A 12,217-nucleotide genomic window follows, 5' to 3' on the forward strand; every position below is an offset into this window, starting at 1 on the left:
ACAGTTTTCTTCCTCAATGCTATTTTTTTCTATGCAGCAAAGCAGTTTTTGTGGTATTATGTTTTTCAGGGCGTACAGGCTCCAGAAGCATCCAAGCACAAAAGTAATCTCAGAGATGACCTTTAAGATGTTTTAGCTCTATTAGCTTAGACTGTGATGCTGGGGTTGTGAGAGAGAGAAGGGATTAAATGTGATATGGATCAAAGCATACTCAAAGTTGCGATGTGTATCTACTGTATGAGATATATGTTTTGGTCCACTGAGTCACGTGGTTTAGCCCAAACTCAGCGCAAACTACGTAAAAGTGAGGAGAACCAATAAAGGAAAATATCAGTTACTATTGCTGATATACCTGTGTGAAAACCAGGCTTTAGTAAGTTGCGTAGAGAAGAAGGCTGATTTTGGAGTCATAAATAAAGCAATTGACTGATTCCATAAATCTTAGCTGCCATAATACACACCACAGTCCTACACGACTGGGGAAAGCCATTTATCATGAATTGGTGAACAGCGACAACAAATCAATCGGTGATTCTCGTCTTGAATCTCATTGCATTTGAACTTGAGTCTAAAACCCAGCCTCCAGATCCCTCCTGAGTCACTCTGGCATCAATCAGCCTTCTTCACACACACACACAGACACAAACACAAACACACACAGACACGCACGCAAACACCCCCCGAGAGAATGTGCAAGCATCACTCTGAATCCCGGGGGCTGCTGTATGTCATCTTGTGTATTTGTGAGTCCAGTGCAGCTTCCCATTTCTCTGCCCTCTACTTCAAAAACAAAGGAAGAAAATAGTACAATCTAGATACCGACACAGTCTGGGACACAGTAGTTAGCGATGCTTATTTCTTTCAGCAGCTTATTCACATTTGTACATTTGTATTTTTGTTCATTCCTCTTGCTGTTATTTCATTTTACAAAAAGAAAGAAAGAAAGAACGAAAGAAAGAAAGAAAGAAAGAAAGAAAGAAAGAAAAAAGGAAAAGTAGCACTTCTAAAGACCAAAGTTTAAGACTATCACATACAGTATAGGCAGCATAGAAGAGGAAAGTTGGTTGAATAGTCTATTTTACAGTAGGTCACTTGAATAAGAGAGAGAAAGAAGTCTGTGATTGTCAGTCCCTCCTCGTCTGAGGTGTCTGGTCATACAGCAGTTGTTGTTTTTCCCTTTATTTTTTTATCGTCTCCCCTTTGCTGAAATCTCTGTGATGTGAGGCATCAACGCGAAGTCGATCTTTGCTGACCAGTCTTCGTCTTAGCAAACACCTCTCTCACAGCCTCTTCCTCTCACAGCGACTATCAAAACATCACCGCTGTCCAACTTGACACAGTTCATTACTTTGTTAAAAAAAGAAAGAAAAGGAAACACAGCGGGTACGTGCACACACGGTGCAGCCAGCTGAACTTTCTTCAACGTACGCTACTCTTTTGACACCAGAGGCGTTCTCATACGCACTGCATTGGTTTCTCACAGTTAGGTTTTTTTTTATTTCCAGCTCACACACAGGCCCTCACATACCATGCCCTCTGTTATTGCACAGAGTTATTGTGTGGCAAGTTTTTGAACGTGTTTGCGAGTGTGCTCACTCAGTGCAAACTCTACTTGACTGTACAGCAGGGATGGATTCTGAGAGCCTTGTTAGTGCGTACTGTCGATGCTTCTTCCATTAAGCCTCACACTTAGCGCTGACAGGTGACAATAATTTCGCAATATGTCGAGCTAAATCTAGAAAAGTGACGGACTGATGAAACATCCATCCCTGTTGTGCAGCGGGCTGCACGAAGAGGACAGGCATAGTAACTGTTTAGAGGGAGCCTGACATAAAAAATACATATACACTCAAGATTATCTTGCTAAAATGTAATCAACTAAACCAGTGTTCAACTTCAGTCAAGTTGTAGTTGCAAAAGGCAACTTCAGTTATAGAAAGAAATGTACAAAATGCTTCTTAATTTATAAATAATAATACTAGAAATCAATAAAATCAACATTTTCAAAATCCACAAACACCAATACCATCAAGTGCTGTTGTTAATAAACAAGAAGACATCGAATTAAAAATGGCTGTAAGTGAAACCGCAGTGATTATGACTGTTTTTTTTTTTTTTTTTTTTTAGTTTTTTTGTACCTCATATATCTGTAAAGGATAAATATGCCCCAGTAAAATGCAAAAAAACAAACACAGAATGTGTCTCCTTGCATGCACGAGATGCTGTATATACAGTGCGTCTGTAAGCTTTCAGATATCTGAGCTGTACTGTAAGTGAGTGAAGTGGTTCTCAATAATGGGGATGTGTGGTACATTATTGAGTTTATTTTCGGTTTAAGCTGTTGGTGGACTGCCAGTAAAATGTGTGTGGGGAAGTTTGCATGTGTGTAAAATGTGGTTGAGGGCAGCTGTAGGAATGTGAGGAGAGCGTGAAGTTAAAGTTGTGGCTTACAGAACATCTGCAGGCTACAGTAATGAGGGATGTTCGCGCTCACCTTCTCCCCGGGGACATTTACACCTCTCTTTCCGCCACTCTCTCCCTCTGCCTTTCCGCTCAACTGTCTCCTCTTCCTCCTTCATCTTTCTCCACATGACCCATCCGTACCGTCACACTCCCATCGTCTTCTCCTTTCTACCCCATTGCTTCCGATCTGAACTCTCTCCCTTCCTCTCCATTTCTTCCCACCATGCGTTATTACCTCTCCTCCCATTTCTCCCCTCTGCTGCTCCTCATTCCGGGCCCCTTACTTTTGTTTTCTTCTCCTTCACCTCTTCTATCCTCTCCATCCTTCCACCCTTGCTTCTCGGCCGTAAAACAATAAGTCTTGAATGTCTGTGAGGAGACTGTGCTAATGGAGCCCATTAGGCTGTAATGAAATATACATTACACCATTACAGAGCACGGGGCCTGGCTAAAGCACTGCACCGCTCAAATAATAAAACATGCACAATTCAATTTCCTTCTTGGACAGTTTTGAGTGACTTTCAGTGTGTCTGTGTGTGTGTGTGTGTGTGTGTGTGTGTGTGTGTGTGTGTGTGTGTGTGAGGATATAGCAATGGAAGGATGATGGGATAAAGTATACACTGTGTGTGTGTGTGTTCTCGTGTGCATCCCCTGTAGCGCAGATGTGGTTTTCAAGGATGTCTAAGTGCTGAGAGCTTTGATGATTTAATATGGGTTGACCAAATGAACCACACCTTCTACAATGCCGCCACCCACACATCTGACCGTCATCTGACCACTCAAACCCCGAGCCTCCCCAGGCAACCTTTACGCCTCTCTCCCCAACGCCATGATCTCGCGATTGTTGGACAGCTGTGGACAAATGAATCAATTGACCTCTGACATGAGCGCTTGACATCACAAGGTGAAGCATCTGTCACTTTAGGGGGTTGGGGGAGTAGTCCTCATGTTACCCTGTGCTGTATGACAGTGCAGTACAGGCCTGAGTAAAACAACAGAACAAGAGCGGATAATGAGCAGCTAATGTAGATCAGACACTTTTTTTTTTTTTTACATTTGTATTACTCACGATTAAATATCGCACAATTCCTCCGCCATACTCCTGAATTATTCCGTCACCACAGCATTTCAGATCAGCCTCAGCTGCCGCTGTTTTGGGTTTTTTTTGCATCAGCAAAATTGGCCGACCAGAAATGATCTTTTCATCACATCTCCTAATTTTGTGTGACAGGAAAGCAGATTCTGTTTACTGTTTTTTTTCTCCAGTCATTATTTGGTCACACGCAATTTACTGTATGTGTACCAACGTGTTAATCATTGCCTGTGTAGTCTTGTTGGATGGACGCAGACATTAATACTGATATGCATTTGTGAGAGACAGACAAAAAGACAGACAAACCGACAGGGTGGGCGGGGAAAACACAGTGTCTTTATGGCTCGACATCTCTCAGAGCCATTTCCTTCGCCAGTCTCATATTTACACGCAAAAGATCGAAGCTTCCGGAAATCCTCCCCTCGCCACGGCTCCTCGAAATTTGCGGATGTTCAAACGAGTCCTGTTGTCCAACAGGCAGCAGGGAATGAGTCATTTAAAAGTCCTTTAAATTAGGTTTCATCAGTTTAGCCCCAGTCAGTTTAAAGCATTTGAAAATAAGTGAGATGCTGTTGTTTTTTTTGGGTTTTTTTGTTTTTCTTTTTACTCCAAAGTTAAATTACTCTTAAATGTCTCTTCGGTAAGGAAGGGGGATGGAAATGCATAAAGGAGAGGACATCGGCAGGGAAGAAAGAGGCGATCGGGGATCAGTTGAGGAATTTTTTGATTGCCTTTGAGAGTTTAATAATAGCTTCACATCCTGTACAGCGGCACCTTGCACACACGCACACCTGTATGAGCTTCGCACCCTGCAGCTCGCACACACATGCACGCAACCACAAATATGCATTCACGTTCACATTCAGCGACCATCCCCACATAAATGCACACATGTCGCGCACACACACAGCTAAAACCCTTCTTCAGCCTCCTTCTGCGTTCAGCCCAGTATATCCAGGTACACAGGCGAGGCCTTGGCCAGGTTGAGGAGCAGACTGTGGATTTCTTTAATGTTGAGACGCATGTGTGGCTCTCTCTGCCAGCAGCCCAGCATCAGGTCATACACTTCTTTAGGACAGGTCCTAGGGCGCTGCAGCACCCTGCCCTGGGTTATACACTCTATCACCTACAGAGCGAAAGAAAGACAAGCATCAAGTTAATTGTGAGAAGAAGCCCCGTCCCATTTAGTAAAGAACAAATCAGAAAAAATAAATTCAGTGTTCAAACTCCAGTTAAGATGATGGAGCATCTGCTCTGCCAAGTGAAAATGTCACAGCGAATAAATTATTTACTGAACTCGAGAAATAATATGCCAGAGAAGTCTTCAAGACAAAGTCTGCAATTTCTCTACACCAGCGTGAGGAGAAAGTCAGATTTACAACATGCATGTGTAAACACCTACTCATTAGATGCACCTTGCTTTTACCTTCAGAACTGCTTTAATTGTTCATTGCACAGATTCAACAAGGTGCTGTAAACATTCCTCAAAGAGTTTGGTCCATTTTGACATGACAGCATCACACAGTTGCTTCAGATTTGTCAGCTGCACAATCATGAAGTGAATCCGCTGTTCTAGCGCATCTCAAAGTTGATCTATTGGATTGTGATCTGGTGACTGTGGAGGTCAGTGACACCAGGGGTACAATGAACTCACTGTCAAGTTCAAGGAAGCAGTTTGAGATGATCTGAGCTTTATGACATGATGTGTTATCTGCTGGGATCAGCAGGCAGAAGATCACCACATTGTGATCATAAAGGGATGGACAGGGTCAGCAACGATACTCAGTGAGGCTGTGGTGTTTATACGATGTTAAGGTGCTGAAAGTGTGCCAACAAATTATCCTCCACACCCTTACCTGACACACAGCAGCCTAAATCATTGATACAAAGGATATGTCCATGCTTTCATGTAGTTTGCACCAAATCAACAACACAATGTGTTGTGTTGTGTGAGGCCTCTTCTGCATACTTTAGTTGTAATGAGCATTTACTTGAGTTGTTAGCATTCTGGCCATTCTGCTCCAACCTTTGGCATTAACGGTGCAGCTCACTTGGTTTTCTATTTGATCCCTTAGAAAAATTCTAGTGGATCAGCAGTTGTGATGCTCAGTTTGAGCTTCATCTTGACCATGACTACATGCCAAAATGCATTGAGCTGCAGCGGCCGACTGGCTGATTAGATATTTACATTAACAAGCCCATAAATAAGTGTACCTAACAAAGTGTCAGGTGATTGTACTGTTTGTAGTCAGCACAGGCAGTATTTCAATATCTAAAATTACAAAGGACCCAATCAAAACTTTAAATCCTGTGTAAAAGATATGTGAGCATCACATTTCATTCACGATGCGAGTGAGCTGTGATACAGCAGAGGATAGACAGACATAAAGGGTAAAAGAAGACAGTGAAAGGGCTAAAGGTTAATTTTTTGGATGTAACCAGAGTTAAGGGCTCTCCCAGGGTTCATGCTGGTAAGGCTAAGGTTAAGACGAGGGGTTGAAGGCTGTGACACTGCTGTGTTTTCCGGAAAATTGATTCGAATTCTGGGTTAAGTTGATTTTCTTTGTGTGAGGGAGTTGCCGTTGTTTCCACAATCTGATTGAATTTGAGCAAGTAGATTGTTTAGCCATTTTAAAATGAGTCATTCATACAATTCAGCCTTATTTTAATTTTCCACAGCTTTCTGATAGAGGCAGTTGTCAATTCTGGAAATTCAAAACATCTGAGTGTTTAAAACAAATTATGTTATTTAGAAAAAGTCTATATTACCACGTGTGGCTTTAAGAAATTGCCATTTACTTCCAACTTCATTATACAGTAAGTAAGAGGAATCAAGAAAATACTCTTAATATCTAAAAAATCTAAAAGGCGCGATGTCTAACAACTGCTACACTTCTGCTAGACTCAGGAAAAAGAAACGGCCCCGGCAGATTTTTCATCTGGGTTTTGTTTCTCTTTCTTTCGAGTAGCTTGCTCCATGTCATGAAGTCATTCTTACTGAGTTTCTGTGAGTGAGGAGATGACGCAGAACAAAAGACTCACTCGGTGTATACCTATGAGAAACATGCACACAAAACAGATCAAATATTTAGCCTTACTTTTACTGAAGGGCTGTTTCATCATATCTCGGGGCTGCAACAGCTTGTTCAGCATCACTTATTAAAAAGAAGGTGCTTCCAAGGCAACTTTTACAGAACTTTTGTTACTTTAACTTTAATGCTGGAATTACCAGGACTTGGTGATCACTCAACAAATTTAAAAACACTGCAAAAAGTATGTTAATTATTAAGCCAGGTCGTTTATATAATTGTGAATCACAAACGTCTTCGTGCACCTGCAGAAGAAACTATTGCACTTATAATAAAAGTTTGTATACCTCATTATTGGAGAGCTGGTACCAGGGTTGTTTTCCATAGGTGAAGATCTCCCAGAGAACAACTCCGAGGCTCCAAACATCACTTTCTGTTGTGAACTTCCTGTACATGATGCTTTCAGGAGGCATCCAGCGGATGGGCAGCATGGTATGACCTCCAACCTTTGAAAGCACACACACAGAGACACAGTTACACACAGAAAGTATGAAGTACGGTCGGATTGTGAAAGCTGAGAAGCATCTTATATTCTGTTTCCCCGCCCTGCATCAAGGAATAAAATGTCTGCTGTTTGCCAGAATATATCTGACATTAATTGACCTTAAATTTAAGTTCAAAAATACCAGTAAACAATATTACTTAATATACGCTGGCTTCTCTACTTGTCGATGAACAGTCCACTCCAACTGCATTGTACTGTTACGTTCCCCTGGGGGGGGGGGGGGGGGTCTAGGCGGGGAGGGGGAAGTAACAAAAGTGACCGGGTCAGAAAAAGGAGTCAGGGAGGCAAAACAGTTAAATAAAACAGTTTTATTGAAGTAATTCAACTAAAAGAGACGGACAAGCCGTTATCACCATAAAAGAAACAAACAAAACTCAGGCGTCGGTCAGTAAGGCAAAAAGTCAAAAGGAAAGCGCAGCTCACTAGCTGGAAACACCACAAGACACTCAGCTCACTAGCTGGAAACACCACAAGACACTCAGCTCACTAGCTGGACCCACACAAAATGGCACTCTGGCCCAGAGCTCACCCTGCTCTGGGCTTAAATACCCTTAATTGCTGATGGGAGTCAGCTGTACAGGAGGGAAAGGTGGCATCTCAGGCAGGGGAGGTAGTGGGACACGCCCACACAGGCACCCTCAGGAGAGAGAGAGAGGCTAGGGCCGTAACAGTACTCACAACCCAAAAGACCTTTACCATCAACACAAATAATGGCATCATCCATTTCAAAGAATGGAATAAAATCCTTCTTGCGATGCCTATAAAAAGAAAATTTGGTTCCTGGAGCCAGGAGGGCTTTTTCACTGAATCTAGACCCAAACAAGTCAGACGCTTCCTTTGGCAGATACAAATCTTACATTAAATCATTTAACTCTGGCTGAGATAATAAAGCGATGGACGTTCAAAGTCTTCATTACTAAAATGTCATAAATCTGGAGACAAAACATCATCAGACTCATTCATCTGAATGTGGTACATGTCTTGTCACTTATGGCAGGTTAGTGTAACAGATAGATGATTTTATTTTTGAACTTTATCCAAAAATATCAATCAGAGTGATTCTATGACTTCATCCGTACCACTAGAATTTAAATTTATTCAATTTAACGGCGTTAGCGGGAAGTTAGTTCGCTAGTTTTGCTAGTTACCTAAACCTAAACATGATATAGCATGTTCTGACTGAGTGATTTCTGAAAAAATTAAAACATACAGCTCTGATATCACTTCCAACATAAATGAAGACAGAAAACTAAACAGCAGTGACTTTTGTAGGTTACTGAAGTTGGACTAGCTGGTATATAACAATGTGCTACATGATCGCTAGCAACACAGCTATGTTAGCATAACATAAACAGTGAAGCTGGAGGATGAATGCTGTATTTGTATAGCGCTTTACTAGTCCCTAAGGACTCCAAAGCGTTCAGTCATCCACCCATTCACACACACATTCACATATTGGTGATGGCAAGCTACATTGTAGCCACAGCAGCCCTGGGGCGCACTGACAGAGGCGAGGCTGCCGGACACTGGCGCCACCGGGCCCTCTGACCACCACCAGTAGGCAATGGTGTGCCCAAGGGCACAATGACCAATGATCGAGCCAGGGCTCAAACCAGCAACCTTACGATTACAAGACAAACTGCCAACTCTTGAGCCACGATCGCCCCATATGAGGTTAGTCATTAATATACTGCAACAACATGGGAATAGAGCAACTGTGGGAGAATTCAACATTAACAAATCAATGGTACAGAAGTGGAGGAACCATGAAGAATGAGTTGAGTAAAGTTTGACTTATCTGATCTGTATGAAAACAGATTCATCGACAGTGCGCCTTATATAAACTGCTTCATATCCCCTTAAACAACAACTGCACACATATACAGCTGAGCTTACACATGGATCACATCAGTTAAACAACCACAGCTAAATTCATTTATTTGGTGTTTATGAACAGCTGATTTTGCCATCTCATTACTTACAGTGATACAATGAAGATAAAAAAGAATAACATGAAAATGTGTCATGAATACATATGTGTTTAATGAATTTAATTAATTTAATTTAATTGATTAAATTATAATGAATCTTCTTTTAATCCCTCTTCTTTTATCTCTCTTTTTCCTTTAACGGTGCAAAAATAACCTTATGACAAAACTTGTACGTAATATATTATATTTTCTTTATTAGCTCTTGGCTAAAGTTACGCACTGTGTACAGGTGAAATATTTTCACATTTTTTCCATCTAATAACAGGTTGTTTTTATTAGATTTTTTTCCTGTTACAAAATGTTTTCACTTACGCCAACATCAAGCAAAAAGAAGTCTAAAGGTGGATCCAACCCCCCCCCTTTAAATCTCAAGATAACAGTTTAAATCTTCAGAGACTCAGAAACCACATCCTAATGAAAAATGAGGAATATAAAGACACAAGCAAGCATGATGACAGACTAAATCTCTCTGACTGAAAAATCAGGGAGGTCAGACACAGAGTGCGAGCAAAGCATGACTTTCAGAGAAAAAATGGACGAGTGATACCTCCGGATACTTACGAAAGGGCGATAATAGCGATAACAGATAATAGTGTTTGACAGCAGCGATATCCAATGCTACCTAAAAGTTTGAATTTTGATTCCAAGCTATTTATTTTGCAAGACATTAAAATTGAGAAAAACAAAAGGAGAAAAAAAGATGACTTATTCAGCAACTAAGTAATAAAATCAAAACGATAAGAAACTCATCTCAAATCCAAATGTTTTTTTAATAATCACTATTTTAAGAGAGAGAAGTCATTAAATCAAACCAATTACCCATGAGTGAAAAAAACAGCATGTAAGTCACAGAACAACATATTTGGGCTAAACTGAGGTTTCAGGTAACTTTTTTGTTTTTACATGTGAAATATATTAAAATTATAATGAACATTTATCACCTTTTGATAAGATTTTCCACTTATGACTGATATCAAATCAATACCACACAGTTAAGGTTTTACTTTCTTTTGTAATAACTTGATTTTTCTTAATACACTGCAAAAACTCAAAATCTTACCAAGTATATTTGTCTTATTTCTAGTCAAAATTATCTCATTACACTTAAAATAAGACACAATCAGCTACAGGGCAACATTTCAGTAAGCTAAAGGAACTTGTTTCAAGACAGTGAATCTTGAAACTAGAGAAAAACTAGAGATTTTTCACTTGTTCCACTGGCAGATTTTTTCACTTAATACAAGATATTTTAGCTTAAAATAAGTGAAAAAATCTGCCAGTGGAACAAGTGAAAAATCTCTAGTTTTTCTCTAGTTTCAAGATTCACTGTCTTGAAACAAGTTCCTTTAGCTTACTGAAATGTTGCCCTGTAGCTGATTGTGTCTTATTTTAAGTGTAATGAGATAATTTTGACTAGAAATAAGACAAATATACTTGGTAAGATTTTGAGTTTTTGCAGTGTAACCCTGCGTTTTAGACATTCTTACACGGGTTTCCAGCCCAACTCCCTCATAAAGTCAGTTCGATAGAATATGCTGCATTAGTTGCTCCTGTAGCTTAATGACCTTTATGTAACTACACTCTGCAGATTGGCGCTGCAACTTTGGGAAAGCACTTATCAAACTGAGTTGCACTAGTTAAATGTGATAGATAGCATGCTATAGCAAAGCATTAAGTAATGAGTACATTGGTGACTAAGTAGCATATGCACATTCTCGAGAACAGAAAGCATTTGCACATGTGAGCAACAGCATCACGTTTCAGCAAAACCATCCAACATAATGTTTACTTTTACTTGAGTTCCAGAAGCTATAAAACTTTACTGTCCTCTAAATCGGACGTAACTTTTGGTGACATTGCAAGTAAAAGGATGGTGATTGGCTGTAACGGCTGACTTAGATTTCAGGGTTTTAACATTGTTAAATATATTAACTTTTTCATTAACTTCTCAATGAATCAAAAGCAAGCTTAACCTGCTGACAAGATTTGTTCCTCTTACTGCACCTCCCCGCTCACTTTAGTCTCCCCTGAACATGAATCTAGCGACTGATCTGCACTCCACTGTGCTACACAGATAGCACAATCCATTTTCTAAGGTTTATGTGTGTCATTAATGGTTTGGTACCCACACTTGGCCTGGTTCTGTGTTAGTCAGGGGGTTATTTAATAGAGTAATAAAATGTGCACTGTCACACAGATAGCCATCAGGTTTAGGTTTACGTCTGGGGAAACATATCTGCCTCCATCTCTGCAGCTCGTGCGCTACAAACCCAGGCCTTCATTTTTCTTGCAGTGATGCTTTTTCTCCCTTGTTTCTCTGTTTATCATTTACATTTCTCCATCTGCATGCAGTATGCTAAAGCAGAGTAGAAGGTCCACAATGCATAATGTGAATCGTAATATAGAATATAAAATACAAAATGCTTATATTATACACACTCCTACACAATACAGCAGGTTTGAGTCTTTTAGTTTTTTTTTTAAATTATTATTATGAAGTGTACAACATACAGAATACAGCAGGATTTTAGTCTAAAACATTCTTGTTGTCTTATTGTGATGCTGTGTTCTCAAAGAGCTCTCCCTTATATTCCTCCCTACATAATAGATACTGCATAGTCCATTCACATTGAACTGAAGTCAGCCTCAGCACCTGTTCTTCCTAAAACGCTCCTATTATGATAATTCGCAGGTTTATATTTTTATTTCAGTAGTGCTACAGTTGTGTTTCACTCTTTGTCTTAATTCCTTGCTTTAGCTCTTATTCTTTTGGAGCATGTGGCTCCAATAGAACAAAACAAAAAAAACAGAGCTTGGACACTGCTAGCACGGGCGCCCACACAAACGCAAATCAGGAGATGAAGCATCGCTGAATATGTTTCCAAACCAACTTCATTCTAAACCAAAGACTAGAAAATATGGTGAAGCATATCTGCCCTTTGGCTTCACCTGCACAAGTGCTGAGGTAGGTCTCCCCTGCAGAATTGGTTTTCCCTTCGTCGGGAGCACGTGCTGGGTTCTTCAAATCGCGAACATTTTTCTTGTAAAACAAAGGGGGGCCCAGCAAAAAAAGTTT

The 12,217-nt window shown here is 40.3% G+C and overlaps 1 protein-coding gene across 2 annotated transcripts in view; it reads right to left on the minus strand.

Moving 5' to 3' along the window:
- Positions 1-4,496: 4,496 nt before the first annotated feature.
- Positions 4,497-12,217, minus strand: part of ntrk2a (neurotrophic tyrosine kinase, receptor, type 2a) — a 105,421-nt gene continuing 97,700 nt past the window's right edge. For both annotated transcript variants that reach the window (XM_085368360.1, XM_085368361.1), the window contains 2 exons: positions 6,933-7,091; positions 4,497-4,682 (listed from right to left, as the gene is read on the minus strand). In XM_085368360.1, the coding sequence (XP_085224486.1) occupies positions 4,497-4,682; positions 6,933-7,091 (345 nt within the window). The remainder of the gene's footprint in view (positions 4,683-6,932; positions 7,092-12,217) is intronic.

This window comes from Diplotaxodon limnothrissa, linkage group LG12, assembly GCF_057381915.1.
Source record: "Diplotaxodon limnothrissa isolate DT_005_m linkage group LG12, D_limnothrissa_male_GT1.1, whole genome shotgun sequence".
Taxonomy (NCBI): domain Eukaryota; kingdom Metazoa; phylum Chordata; class Actinopteri; order Cichliformes; family Cichlidae; genus Diplotaxodon; species Diplotaxodon limnothrissa.